Source organism: Puma concolor, chromosome D3 (assembly GCF_028749965.1).
Source record: "Puma concolor isolate L17-30 chromosome D3, mPumCon1.1.hap2, whole genome shotgun sequence".
NCBI classification, from domain to species: domain Eukaryota; kingdom Metazoa; phylum Chordata; class Mammalia; order Carnivora; family Felidae; genus Puma; species Puma concolor.
This window is the reverse complement of record NC_141678.1, coordinates 30450672-30466211: the sequence shown is the minus strand read 5'-3', so window position 1 is coordinate 30466211 and position 15540 is coordinate 30450672. Positions and strand designations below refer to the sequence as shown.

Genomic DNA, 15540 nt, shown 5'->3' with positions numbered 1-15540 from the left:
AATTTTAGCATAGTTAAATTCAGTATAAATACATATATGTATTTATTAAATACATATTAATTAAATGTATTATTTAACTATTTAATAAAAATTACATATGTATATGTATTATACTAATAGTATAAATACAGTCTATAATTCTGTATAACCAACACCACAGTCACGACACAGAACTGTTCCAGTGAAACCTGCCACCCCAAAGAAGCTCCCTCGAGCTACCCTCGATGGTCACATCTTGCCCCCAGTCCCACCTGCTAGTTTTTAAGGTACTATTTCCAAGGTTTATGATCATGCAATGGTGCTGGTTTTCAGCATAGAGACTGAGTGGCAGAGTGGAAAGTGTCTTGAAGTTTTACCTTCAGATCTGACACCAAAATGGATAAACTTGCTGCTGAGAATGCACAGAGCATGTCCGTTCGGCTTCAGCCAATATCCTGGTGGATAGAAGATTCCTCTGGGGTCAAATTATAGTGATGTTGCCACCCCTTAGCAAGAACTCCCTGGTGTCAGAGTCTGTGCTGTTGCTGTAAAAGCAGGTCAATATTTAATCCTCCCAACAGCCTGGGCAGGTGAGTTCTGTCATTCTTGTCATTTTATAGCTGAGGACACTAAAGCTCAGAGAGGGTAGTCGTCACATGCCCAGGGACACACAGTGAGAGTGGGAGTGGCCGACCTGGGCTCCCACTCAGTCTGCCTCGCTGCAGATCCTGTGTTCTTAGACCCCTGCTGTAGGATAGGAACACCCAAGCCGGCTGGGTATAGCTTGCATCCACCTGCTGTGTGGCCTCCAAGAAGTCACTTACCCTCTCTGAGCCTGACATCCCTTGGGAAGGTAGAACAAGGTCCTTTCCAACTCTAAAATTCGGTTCCTAGCTGGCAGGAGTTTGCAGAGAATTAGGAGGCACTACACAACAACTCAAACAAAGAAGCAAAACCCAAAAACACTCAGCACAAACATTGTCTTGCCCATATGACAAGTTATTTTGAAGAGCCAGAAGCCAGGGGGCGCTTGCGAGCACGTCAGGCCAGCGTCATCCACATAGTTATCCGCGCAGGAAGTCCTGTTAATATAGCTTTTCCGTACACACCACAGCTAAAAAGCCTTTTATTGCCTCAATAATATTAGGAGAGCAGACATCATCTGAGCTCCCAAGCCACTTGGCGCCTGAAATGGAAGATGTGATAGAAGCTGATAGAAGCAGCCAGAAGCAGCCTTCTAATTACTATTCCCGTTACTCTCATTAAGGCTGTATCACAGCCATGTATTAAGCAGTTACGTGCCAAGCATAGTACTAAGTGCCCACATCTGTTGCCTCTTTCAAAAGTCCCTTTTTTTTTTTTAATTTAAGTAAGCTTCACACCCAGCATGGAGCTCAACGTGAGGCATGAACTCACGACCCTGAGATCAAGACCTGAGCTGAGATCAAGAGTCAGACACTTAACTGAACCATGCAGGTGCCCCTCTAAAGTCCGTCTGATGGCCCTAGGATATATGTTTTTATTACCCCCATTTTACAGATGGGACATTTGAGGCTTACAGCGTTAACTGGGTAACAAGAGGGAGGCTGAACTCAGTCTGTTCTTAGGCATCAGGTCAGTGTCAATTGTGTGCCCTCTGCTGGTTACCATCCAGACCTGCCTGTCCTTTTCTCTTACTAGTAAATACTATGAGAAGGAAGCCCTCCTGATGGACCCGGTGGATGGCCCCATCCTTGCGTCTTTGTTGGGTAAGTGGTCCAGGGCTCTGAGCTTCATCTGGATCTCTGACGTTGGCTCACTAGTGCACCTCCTAAGGGCCTCTCTCGTTTCCCTCTAGCCTTCTCCATCAAAACTTACCTGTTCCCTGGCTCTTGCTCTCAGGGTCTTGTGCTGGACTCTCCTTAGCAGGACCCTGGGGCATACTCACTGGCTGGAGGGGAGAGGCAGTGAAGGTGGTGGCCTATCTGGGGGTAGACAGGAGGGTAGACTTTGAGGGCTATGGATTCCCAGTCCCTGTGTGCTCCACAGTGGGGCCCTGTGCCCTGGAGTACACCAAGATGAAGACTGCCGATCACTTTTGGACTGACCCCTCGGCCGACGAGCTTGTCCAGAGGCACTGCATCCACAGCTCGCACCTGCGGCAGGACTCACCCACCAAGCGTCCAGCCCTCTGTGTGAGTAGGAGTGGACTCTGGGGCCCTGGGAGGGAGTTGGGCTGAGTGCCAGACTTGGTGTGGAGGTGGAGAATGGAGTGGGACATTGAGGGTCACCGCAGGCCTCACCCTCCACCTCCCCTCACCCTGCCAGATCCAGAAGAGACATTCAAGTGGCAGCATGGACGACCGACCATCCCTTTCTGCCCGTGACTATGTTGAGTCCCTGCACCAGAACTCCCGGGCCACGCTCCTCTATGGCAAGAACAACGTTCTGGTTCAGCCGGTGAGAGATATCTGGGACCCAGATCTTCCACAGGGGGTCTGGCTTCCGGTTATACAGGAGGCGTTCCCTCTGGTTCCAGGCTGCTCATCCATTCATCCATCCATCTATCCACACCTCCATCTCTCCATCCATTCATCCATATGACAACATTTGCTTCTATCCATCCATCCATCCATTCACCTACCTACCTATCTTTACTTCTACCCATCCATCCATCCATCCACCCACCTATCCATCCATCTTCCTACCCAGGTTTTCATCCATCCATCCATCCATCCATCCACCCATCCACCCATCCATCCATCTTCCTACCCATGTTTACTTCCATCCATCTAACTACCCATCTATCCATCTATCCATCCACCCATCCATCCATCTATCCATCTACCCATCCATCCATCTTCCTACCCATGTTTACTTCCATCCATCCATCCATCCATCCATCCATCCATCCACCCACCTACCTGTCTTTACTTCTATCCATCCATCCATCCATTCATCCATCCATCCATCCATCCACCCATCCATCCATCCATCCATCCATCCATCCATCCATCCATGCACCCACCCATCCATCCATCTTCCTACCCATGTTTACTTCCATCCATCCATCTACCCATCCATCCATCCATCTACCCATCCATCCATCCATCTACCCATCCATTTATCCATCCACCCATCCATCCATCCATCCACCCAGCCATCCATCCATCCATCTTCCTACCCATGTTTACTTCCATCCACCCACCCATCCATTCATCCATCCTTTTTTACATCATCCATCCATCCATCCACTCATCTTTACATCCATCCATGCATCCATCCACCCATCCATCCATCTTCCTACCCATGTTTACTTCCACCTACCCATCCATCCATCCACCCATCTTTACCTGCATCCATCCATTTGTCCATCCATCTATTTAATTATCCATTTATTTTCCAGTCCATCTCTCCACCCACCTGTCCACCTAGCTGTCCATCCATCCATTCTCTTTTGTTATCACTCACTCATTCAGCAAGTACTTATACTGAGCTTTCCTTGTGCTGGATGCTTGGGATATCAGGATAAATATCTTCATGGTTGATATATTTTTTAAATGTTTATTTTTGAGAGAGAACATGCATGGGAGAGGGGCAGAAAGAGGGGGACGAAGGATCCAAAGTGAGCTTCACCCTGACAGCAGAGAGCCCAATGCGGAGTCGAACTCACGAGTTGTGAGATCTCAACCTGAGCTGAAGTCAGACGCTCAACCAACTGAACCACCCCGGCGCCCCCTTCACAGTTGATATTTATGGAGTGCTTTCTTTGTGTCAAGCACCATGATAAGTGCTTTTAACTATATTAATTCATTTAAAGCTCCCAGCAACTATTTGATGCAAGTAGTGTCATCCAAGATGATAACGCTGAGATGTGCACAGGGGGGAGTAAGTGGCAGAGTCATACTTTGAATTCAGGCTGCCTGATGTGGGAGTTGAATCATTTATCAATCACCTCTAGGCCTGGCTGGTGCAAGCCCCAGAGATGGGTGGTGAGCCAGGCACATGAAACCCCTACCCTCATGGAGTAGATACCCCTCTGCCTTTCCCTTCCTGAGACTGTGTGGATCAGTGTGGTGTTTGGGCTCAGCTGGGAGGAAGCAGAGGAAGCTGCCAGTCGCTCTAGCTCTGTGGTCGCAGTTGTGATCACGGGGTGACCCTGAGCGAGTCACTTCTCCCTGTGAGCCTTAATGTCCACATCATAATGGGTACAAGATCCTACCTCCTCAGATCTAAGAAGCTATGGATTTAAGATGCTCCATTTTTAAACATAACCATCAGGAAGTAAAAAAACGATACTAAGTTCTAGAAGATGTTTTCTCATTACTTGGAAATTTTATTTGACACTTTTTGAAAGAGTTCTTTGAGCTCTTTGATTTGGATAAAAGGAGTTTTGTTTTTGTTTTTTAGGGGTGCCTGGGTGACTCAGGTGGTTGAGTGTCCGACTTGGATTTTGGCTCAGGTCATGATCTTGTGGTCTGTGGGATCGAGCCCTGCATCAGGCTCTAGGTTGGCAATGTGGAGCCTGCTTGGGATTCTGTCTCTCCCTCTCTCTCTCTGCCCCCTCCCAGCTCACTCTCTCTCTCTCGAAGTAAATAAATAAACTTAAAAAAAAGTAAAAGGGCTTTCTTTTAAATCATACATTGCTTTTTTAACTATGCATAAGGGAACTTATAACTGACATTCATTAGTTAAGACAGTCCTAAAATTTCTTCACATTTCAGGGTTTAATTTTCTGTATCAGTTTTTGACTTAGAGTCATCACTGCTTGTATTTTTCTAGTAAATACTGTTTTCTTTTTTTTTTCTTTGTGAGAGAGAGAGAGAGCATGTGCACTTGCACATACACACACACAGAGAGAGAGAGAGAGAGAGAGAGAGAGAGAGAGAGAGAGAATCCCAAGGAGGCTCCATGCCCAGCAAAGAGCTCGATGTGCGGCTTGATCCCATGACCCTGGGATCGTGACCTGAGCCGAAATCAAGAGTCAGACACTTAACTGAACTGAGCCACCCAAGCACCCCCAAATACTGTTTACTGTTCCATCCAAAGAGGGGGTCAACACACTATAACCCATGGGCCCAATGCAGTGCTCCACCTGTTTTTGCAAATAAAGTTTTATTGTAACAGAGCCGTGCCCATTACCTATCATGTATGGCTGCTTTCACGCTGTAACGGCAGAGTTGAGTGGTCGCACCTGAGTCTGTATGTCTCACAGAACCAAAATTACTCCCCGTCTGACCCTTTATACAAAAAGCTTGCTGACCTCTGATCAGGAGTGTAGGAGGCCCAGCGTTTCTCACAAGTGCGTGTCCTTGGTTGTTGCTCTGCAAGGCCATCTGGAATTGTGGGCATGGCTGTAGTGGTGAATAATGTGTCTCCTCTTCCAATATCAAATCAGTGCTCTACTGCTCTGCTGCCCGTGTTTCTGCATACACAAAAACTTTGGAAGTCGAAGATGACTCACCGTCTAATTTTTCTGAAGACGTTTAAAATAGCACCTGTTCTCCGCATGTGAAGTAACAACATACGAACAACTAGGACCGAGTTTGCAGGAGGTCAGGCAATGACCACTGTGTCACGATGGTGAGATGCCACCTGCTGTAAGATACATCCACACTTCAGGTACAGGAAAACATGGAAAACGTTCATGACCCGGGGCAGCAGTGCTCCGTCATGGGGCTGCAGGCATGAGTGGCTAACTTGAGACAGTGTGGGTAAAGCTGAGACATGCTAGGTGCTCGGTAAATGTTGGCTGTCCATCTCCACATGTTGTTGAGGTGAATTTGCGTCCTTTATTTGTGAGGCTTGGAGAGACCACCCCCTCCGCCACACCCCACCTGGGATAAAGCAGAGGGAGCCGCTGAGAAGTTCTGCAGGCTCATGGGGAACACAGAGGGTCAGGCTGCTGGGCAGTGAGTATGGTGTGGGTGTTTGGAGGAGGAGATTCAGGATAACGTCTGTGGTTGGGGCATAGAACTCGGTTGCCCTCTTGTTCTCCCTTAAGACTGGCCAAAATGATGCCAGATAAATGACTCCTGTCAAGGAGAGGGTGGTGTTGGGGCGCCTGGGTGGCTCCGTCAGGTGAGCGTCTGACTTGATTCCAGCTCAGGTCATGATCTCATGGTTTGTGAGCTCAAGCCCTGCGTTGGGCTCTGCGCTGGCAGCACGGAGCCTGCCGGGGATTCTCTCTCTCCCTCTCCTTCTACCCTTCTTCCCTCTCTCTCTCTCACACAGAATAAATAAATAAGACATTTATTTACTTATTTTAATTTTTTATGTCTTTATTTTATCTTGAGAGGCAGAGTGCAAGCGGGGGCAGGGGCAGAGAGAGAGGGAGACACAGAATCTGAAGCAGGCTCCAGGCTCCAAGCTGCTGGCACAGAGTCTGATGCGGGGCTCGAACTCATGGACCGTGAGATCACAAACTGAACCGAAGTCCAACGCCCAACCGACTGAGCCACCCAAGCACCCCTAAAACATTGTTTTAAAAAGGAGAGCGTGGTATTAAAGAGGGATAGAGCCCCTTCCTGATTCTAAAGAGTCCCCGGCTCTGCCCTTGCAGCAGGGCTTCCTGGACCTTGGTTGGGGGGTGGGTGGGAGTGTGAAAGTGCAGGGGAGCAGCTCTCAGAGGTGCATCTCTAGAACCCATCCTGGGTGGTTGGCTGCAGACTGCTTTGCTTAGCATGGCCCCCTGGAAGGAGGTACAGGATCTTCCAAATGGTCGTAGCCTTGGAGGGCATGACCCAACCCCTTGGATCTGGTTATGCCTCCTTGAGTCAGATGGCCCAGGGCCTATGACCACTGTGACTCTGGCACTTTGACCAAGCCTATGCCCTCCTCTCTCTGCAGAGGGATGATATGGAGGCCGTGCCAGGGTACCTGTCTCTACACCAGACAGCTGACGTCATGACCTTGAAATGGACGCCTAACCAGCTGATGAACAGGTCGATGGGGGACCTGGACTATGAGAAGAGGTAGGGCGCCGGGTCCTTCTCCCCCTTTGACACAGGGAAGTGTGTGCTCTGTCCTTTGTGTCCTGCCCCGGCCCGCTGTTCTGTCTGGTTGTTGCGGCCACTTGGGCCACCCCCCCTGCAGCTATGGCCTTATGGGTAACTCAGTAGGAGGATCTGGAGACCAACTAGAAGAATCTTAGAATGTAATTCGGGAATTAGGCAGGCCCTGGTCAAACACCACCCAGAGGGAGAAATCTTAACTAAGAGCTTGGGAGCCTGCAAATGGCAAATATTCCCCATCTGCTGCTGTCCTTCCCATCACTCCGTAAAGGAGGAAAGCTGGAGGTGTTGCTTGGTGGCCATCTGGTCCAGGGTTGTGTCTCCTGTGACCTTGGGATTTTCAAGACTCAGCAAAGGCTTTGGAGTCACACGCCGAAGACACACGGAAACCAAGGGTCCCCTGCTACAATCGTGTGTGTTCCCGCACAATTAGGGACAGCCCTAGGAGGAGCCCAAACAAAGGGAAGGCTCAACCTGATTATTTCAGCTTGAGGAGTCTTGGCAGCTTTATATAAAATAAGGGCTCCTTTCAAGGAACATAACCAGAACACTGTTCTTGTGTTCTGTTTCATGTTAAGCTTCAGTGTGAGTAACACGAGGCCTGGGTGTGATTAATACCATTCTCTAAGCCACTTCCTGTGCAGAGGTGGCCATCTGTCTTCAGAGACAGTCAGTGGGAGTTAGAGTTGGTTCTAGGCTGAGCCATATAATTCAGCTCTAGCTAGACTCCAGAGTTTCTGATCAAGAAGCCCTCACCGAGGAACAACGTGGGACCCAGGAGATGCCCTTGGCCTGGGGTATTATTTCCACGGACTCGTCTTAAACCTCAGGCCTTCCGCAACCCCTCCCAGCTGAATCTGGATCACACGGAACCCTGAACCTCCTTCGTAGCATTTATAGAATCGCGGACACGTAATAAATCTGTGCCTACTTGTATATCAGCTGTTGCTTCTAGACTTCAGTTCCGTGAAGGCAAGCACCTGTCTTACTCATGTCTTCTCTTTGGCAACTGCCACAGATCCTAGCACAAAGTAGGTGCTTAGATAATCTCTGTGAAGCAAAGCAGGGAAGTTACCGGATTCATTCATCAGATCTGAACAGAGCACCCGCTACATGCCAGGCACTGTGCTAGATACAAGAAACATAGCAGACGAACAGAAGGAGAGGAAAATCTTTACCCTCTCGGAGCTTCCACTGTATTTACCTTACACTGAAGGAGACCACAATAAAACAGGTGTATGGATAAGTGTACGTTTTAGGCCCAAGTGCTTGCTTGGTTCTCATCCTGCTGGAAGATTTGGGGTGTGTTTGTCTTTCCCTGTCTCTGGGCTTCAGTCTCCCCTTCTATCAAATGAGAGACCTGGACAACATGATCTTCCCAGAACTCAAAGGGTTTGCAGGGGCTCTCCATACACAGAAGTATCTTCTGTCAAATAGCACAACCCAAAGGCCCTGTTTGCTATTTGGACTTACACCAGGATTGTGTGGGCAAAAACCTTTTTGTTTTTAATTTTTTTAAACTTTTATTCATTTTTAAGATACAGAGAGAGAAAGAGTGTGAAGGGGAGGGGCAGAGCGAGGGAGACACAGAATCTAAAGCAGGCTCCAGTCTCCAGTCTCTGAGCTGTCAGCCCAGAGCCTGATGCAGGGCTCAAACCCATGAACCATGAGATCATGACCTGAGCTGAAGTTGGAGGTTTAACTGACTGAGCCACCAAGGTGCCCCAACTTTGTTTTTAACTTTTTTTTTTAATGTTTATTCATTTCTGAGAAACAGAGTGTGAACAGGGGAGGGGCTGAGAGAGAGGGAGACACAGAATCTGAAGCAGGCTCCAGGCTCCAAGCCAATGCAGGGCTCAAACCCACGAACAGTGAGATCATGACCTGAGTCGAAGTTGGACGCTTAACCTACTGAGCCACCCAGGCACCCCTGGGCAGAAAACTATTTTTTCTTTAATATAAAAAAAAAAATTTTTTTTACATTTATTTATTTTTGATAGAGACAGAGCACAAGTGGGGGAGGGGCCGAGTGAGAGGGAGACACAGAATCTGAAGCAGGCTCCAGGCTCCAAGCCAATGCAGGGCTCGAACCCACGAACAGTGAGATCATGACCTGAGCCGAAGTTGGACGCTTAACCTGCTGAGCCACCCAGGCACCCCTGGGCAGAAAACTATTTTTTCTTTAATTTAAAAAAAATTTTTTTTTACATTTATTTATTTTTAATAGAGAGAGACAGAGCACAAGTGGGGGAGGGGCAGAGAGAGAAGGAGACACAGAATCTGAAGCAGGCTCTAGGCTCCGAGCTGTCAGCACAGAGCCCGATGCGGGGCTCAAACTCACAAACCACGAGATCATGACTTGAGCTGAAGTTGGACGCTTAACCAACTGAGCCACCCAGGTGCCCCTGGGCAGAAAACTTTTAATGTTGATATTTTGGAGAGGCATTGAGCCAAATGATTGCCAAGTACTCCCACCCCTCCTCCAGCTCAGATCAGTGGGACTCCATCTTTCAGCATTATCTTTTCCTCTGAGAACAGGCATAGCATAGGCGCATCAATATTTACTTCCAACTGAGCCTGTACTTCCCAGGTCACTACTGAGGGGGCTAGAAACTTCCCCAGCCTTGGGTTCTCAACCCCCATCTATCCAGTAAGAGAGAAAAAGCTAAGGGTCAAAAACATGGTGGTTAGCCTATAGGATGTGGAGGTGCCCAGGGACTCTGGCATCTCTTTGGGGACCAAGAGGCAACAAAGATGAGGGCTTTGGTCCTTGTCTGAGGAGCTTCAGTACCTCTTCTCTTGTCCCAGCCAGCGCCCCCTTGTGTACAACCAGGGTCATATCTCCCCAGCTAGGTTTCCTCATGTCCATGAGGAAATATCACCAAAGAGTGGCTATTTGGGCTCTGGAGTCAGGCTGGACTTGGCTCAGATCTCAGCCCTGCCGTGTGGAACAGCTGAAACCCCCATACCCTGCTGATGGCCCAACCACTTGACAATCTAGTTTGGAAGTGTTTTCTGACCTACCCTTACCACGTGACCCAGCAGTTCTGGTCTAGGAAGTTGTTAAAACCTGTCAAATGAAATCAAAAGCTCAGCTCTTGCTCCTTCCCAGTTGAGCGATCTTGGACAACTTCGCCTTCCTGAACCTCAGTTTGTTCATCCGGTGTAAAATGGGGATGTGGTCATGGAACCTCCGAATAGATGTACAGGAAGGAGTCAATGAGAAAATGCACGTAATGCCCTTAGTAGGGAGACTGGAACCCAGAAAGGCCTCTCAGTCATGGGACTGTTGGTGTTAAGTTTACACAGATCCAAAGGGACTGTGGCCACAGAGATCCTCTTTGCTGGTGTGTGGTGGTAGCTGGAAAGTTGTTTTGTCTACTGGGCACCCTAGGGTATTCACCATTCACTCTGAATATTCTCAGAGCATCTTGCAGAAGTAAAGAAAATCCAGGCGCTGTCCAGTTCAGCACCTCTTGGGGGAGACGGGAGAAAACAGGCAACTGCAACCTGTATGATGGGTACAATGTGGAAGCCCAGGGAAGGACCTTCTGGCCAAGACTTGCCCGTGAGGGACTCAGCAGAGGCTGCTCAGAGGCTCTGAAAATGTTGGTGCACTCAGCTGCCCTCCAAGGATGTTCGCTCCATGGACCCTGGCGAGGCTGACTCTGGTACAGATAGACCAGTGCAGGAAGGTCCCTTAGAAAGCTTCTGTTCCAGCTTCCTCATGTTGCAGCTAAGGAAACTGAGGCCCAGAGAGGAGAAAGGACTGAGTCAGTATAATTGGTAAAGTGGGATTTGAAGTTTGACCTTGAAGCCTGTGTTGGTTCAGGTCCTCCAAGAAGCAGACCCAGACAGAATTAGACATGCAGCAGAGACTTAACGTGAGCGGAACTTGTGAAGGATGAAAGGGAAGAGCAGGAAGAGGCAGGCAGAATATTCAGAAGCTGGTTGACCCCTGTGAATGGGGAGGGGAAAGAAGGAAGAGAGAGTCTTATATGCTGCAGTTCTTAGCATGTTCAGCCAGCTCAGTTGGGAGCCCCTGGGCTAAAGTTGACCATCAGAGGAGCCCCCCATCCCGCAGGAATAGGCCTACGCTGGTGCCCCCATGTGCCCGGGCCTGCTTGAGAGCTGCCCAAGAGAAGCATGGTCTTGGCACAAACATGACGGTGGATCAGGAGAGGTGGCCTCTGAAGCTGTTGGTCAGCTCTGGTCCCCACAGCAAGATCTGAAGGACACCCAAGCAGTGCATTCCCCTGACTGCCATAAAGTCCCAGTTCCTGTGAGCCCCACCTCCATGGTGTTCTGAGGGGAAAAGTGATCTGTTTCAATACAGCAGTAGGCTTTGATCTGAAAAGGGAAAGAATAAAGTATGTAAGCACAGAGACCATGAGCCAAGTACTTTTTTCTGTATCAGCATTGTGTTGAGCCCTTCAAATATGTGATTCCATTTAACTGTCACAGCCGCACTGTGTGGTGGGTAATTATCATCCCCCATTTTACAGAGGAGGAAACTGAGGCCCATAGAAGCCTTCACATCACACTGCTGGGACCTATGGGGTCAAAGCTATTGAGTGGCTCTTCTAACCCCTCGGATGCATGGTGGTTTGGCGTTGGGGTCTGAGTCAAGATACTTAGATACCTGTGACAGAAAACTAAACTCAAGTGGACTTAGGCATTGAGCTGAAAAATTCTAGACAGTGGCTTCAGGCATGGCTGGATCCAGGGACTCAAATGATGGGGGCCTGAACTCTCCATCTCTTGGTTCTGCTTTCCTGACTGTCGACTCCATCGTCAGGCAGGCTTTTTCTTGCCATGGTTCCCTATGTTTCCAGACTTTTATCATCTCTGCTCCTACTCTCCTAGCAGAAAGGAGCATCCTTTTCCCAGTTTATTCTAACATAAATCCAACAACTGAGTCTCATTCATTCTGCTTGGGTCATGGGGCCATCCCTGAACCAATCACTGTGGCTGGAACAGTAGAATGTGCGGATCGGCCAGGCCTGGATCAGATGGCTATTCCTGGAATCCTGGCATAGAGGGTGGGTGGAGTCAGCCTCAGCCACATGGATGGGGGCAAGGGAAGTGTGTTCCTCAGAAAATTGGGGTACTGGGACCAGAAGAAGGTGAGGTAGATTTTGGGAAGTCTTGAATACAGATGTTGGGGACAGATGGGTCCTAGTGAAAAGGGTTAGCAAGGGTGTAGTCTTCTGGCCTCATGGGCCCTTCCCCATGATGAAGTGAGCAGGCATCCTGTGGAACTAACCATCCCTCCCCTTCCAGCGTCTACTGGGACTATGCTATGACCATCCGCCTGGAGGAGATTGTATACCTGCACTGTCACCAGCAAGGTAGGGACTGTTAGGGGAGCACGGGGTGGGGGTGTTCCTTCTGGCTCCCCTGCCTGCTCCCACCTCCTCATTACCTGTGCAACCTTAAACAAGTGATTTCACCTCTCTGAGACTTGGTTTCCCCATCTGTGAAATGGAATCACCACAGCACCTAGTCATGGCATTGTTGTAAAGATCAAATGACATAGGTTCAGGACTTAGCATCAAACCCACGGTGTTAGCTGCTGGCACTTAATGGATCCCTTGTGATGTGCCAAGCAGGGCTCTAAACAGGTTGGCACAAAGTCACACAGCCTGTAAGCTCCAGAGTTTGGACTCAAACCCGGAGCTCAAAGAAGGTACACTCAGAACAAGCAGAGGGCTATTCTGTTGTAGAAAGCAAGGGATCTGGACTCTACCAAGGCATGACACATTAATCTTATTTAAAACCTTTTTAATGTTTATTTATTTTTTGAGGGGTGGGTGCAGAGAGAGAGGAGACACAGAATCCAAAGCAGGCTCCAGGCTCTGAGCTGTCAGCACAGAGCCCGATGCAGGACTCGAAGTCATGAACCATGAGATCATGCCCTGAGCCAAAGTCGGACACTTAACCACCTGAGCCACCCAGCTGCCCCACTTTAAGCTTATTCAATGAGACAGACCTGGGTTCAGATCCAGACTCTACTGTGCAACCCAGAGCAAGTCATGTACCCTCTCTGAGCCTTAGTTTCATCATTTGTAAAATAGGCAATAATAGATAGACCTCATAGGGCTATTTTGGGTATTCCAATAACACACTGCCTTTCATGTGCTGTGCTTATATACAGTAAGTGCTCAATACATGCTAACAAGTCACTACTGCCCTGAGAAGGGGTAGGTCTGAAAGCCTCCATACAAAAATAGGTCAGGCTTATGCATAGAGGGTACTTGAGGGACATGGGGTGTTTCCCCTTGGTGGGTGATTTCAGGGGGGGCGACCACATTCTTCTGGACCATATCCCATAGTTCCCAGTCTGCAGCAGTGGCCGGTGGGATGGGAGGGGCTCTGGGGAGGTAAAAACTTCCCCTGACCTTCTGCCCAGGCCTTTCCCAGAGCCTTGGAGCAGGTCCACGGGTCTGGCTTGGCATGCCCAGGGCGATGTGTTTGCCGGGAGGACCCCCATCCCATGCCCCATAGTGACTTTCTGCCAGGTCTCCTCTGGCTGGGTCACGGTGGCAGTGGACAGCGGTGGGACAGTGGTGTTGGTCAGCCAGGACGGGATCCAGAGGCCGCCGTTCCGCTTCCCCAAGGGGGGGGGGCACCTCCTGCAGTTCCTCTCGTGCCTGGAAAATGGGCTGCTCCCTCACGGGCAGCTGGACCCTCCACTCTGGTCTCAGCGGGGGAAGGTGAGTGACCGTGGGAGCCCCAGGGAGGCTAGGATGGGGGTGGGGGTCAGCCGTGGGGAGTGGTCATTCTTTTTTTTTTTTTAATTTTTTTAATGTATGTTTATTTTTGAGAGAGAGTGTGAGCAAAGGAGGGACAGAGAGAGAGGGGGACAGAAGATCCAAAGCGGGCCCTGCGCGGACAGCAGCAAGCCTGATGTGGGGCTCAAACTCACCAACTGCAAGATCATGACCTGAGCCAAAGTCAGATGGTCAACTGACTGAGCCACCCAGGCGCCCCAGGGTGGTCGTTCTTGCCCATGACTCTTTACCTGGCTTTGTGGGCTCATGCACACCCCACTGAGACCCTCAGGCCGTGCACAGACTCTGGGGACAGATGTATCCCAAGGGCTATGCATTGGGATTGTGCTTTCAGGGCAAAGTATTTCCCAAACTGCGCAAGCGAAGCCCTCAGGGTTCTGCTGAGTCCACGTCTTCGGACAAGGAAGATGACGAGGCCACAGATTACGTGTTCAGGATCATCTATCCCGGCATGCAGTCTGAATTCAGTAAGCTTCCCAGTCTCTGGGCCCCCGAGATCTAACCTTTTAGCTGAACATGAAAATAACTCCAGCTGTTTGGGGCTTGTGGACAGGTGGTCTGGGTTCTGGGGCCAGCGGGGGGGGGGGGGGGAGGGGAGGGGCGGGGACTTGAAACCAGGAAGTTAGTATCTCAGTTTCCCCCCAGTGAGAACCACACACTACTGAGCTTAATAAAGGTAAACCTAGAGTAGGAATTACCATGAGGTAGTGAGTGGGTTCTGGAATCCTGGTTGAATTGGGGCAAGTCACTTCACCCTTCTGTGCCTTGGTCTCCTTATCTGTAAGATGGGGACGTTAACATAGCACCTGCATCATCGGGCCCTTGTGGGGACTAAATTAGAGAAGGCCCTTGGCACAGAACATATCCATGCTAGCTGCTGTTATGTGGTTGTTGGTATTTTATTTCACTCTACTGTTGTCAGGATTCAGTGAGATAATGAGGTGATCAACATAAAGTCCCTGGAATCAAGTCTCGCACACAGTAGGGCTTCAATACATGATGGTCAAAAACAGCAAAGGCGGGAAGCAAAGCACCAGGCCCTGGCACATGAGACGCTAATATATGTCTGCCACTTGGGACAGTGACTGCCGTGACATAGATGCTTGGTTCGTGGAGACTGTTACCATTAAGGTCATCTTTACCACGGAGGTGTTATTTGGATCAAATGAACTGATATTTGGAAAGTTCTCAGAGGCCTGGCTTTTATTTTATTTTATTTTATTTTATTTTATTTTATTTTATTAAAATTTTAATGTTTATTTATTTATTTAGAGAGAGAGAGAGGGAGAGGGAGAGAGAGGGAGCTGGGGAGGGGCAGAGAGGGAGAGAGAGAATCCCAACCAGGCTCTGAGCTCTCAATGCAGAGCCTGATGCAGGGCTCGAACTCAAGAACCGTGAAATCACCACCTGAGCTGAAACCAAGAGTCGGATGCTCAACCGACTGAGCCACCGAGGTGCCCCAGAGTCCCAGCATTTATTAAGCACCATGTGGATGTCTTGTTTCAGCAACTCAGTATTAAGCTGTAGGTGCTTTCTGTCAACCCCGTTTTATTTTACCCTTGGTGGTCCTGTTGTTCCATTTGATGGATAATGGCTCTGAGCCTACCTTTGCTATCGTGCCGGGTCGCTTCACGCTCTGGCTTTTGTCCACCACTCAGTGGGATCTGGGGATGTGGGGCAGGCTTGGTGGTAATGTCTTATATTGCTCAGGTTGGTTTCTCATCTTCACCCATATATTCATTCCTTCATGGTCAGTTAGGACCAAAGCCTCGTGT

The 15540-nt window shown here is 49.3% G+C and overlaps 1 protein-coding gene across 1 annotated transcript in view; it reads left to right on the top strand.

Moving 5' to 3' along the window:
- Positions 1-15540, top strand: part of LOC112870395 (small G protein signaling modulator 1) — a 109398-nt gene that overhangs the window by 52594 nt on the left and 41264 nt on the right. Inside the window, 7 exon segments of the mRNA XM_086682386.1 lie at positions 1660-1727; positions 2008-2153; positions 2287-2418; positions 6808-6932; positions 12255-12322; positions 13521-13687; positions 14100-14232. Of these exon segments, the coding sequence (XP_086538512.1) occupies positions 1660-1727; positions 2008-2153; positions 2287-2418; positions 6808-6932; positions 12255-12322; positions 13521-13687; positions 14100-14232 (839 nt within the window).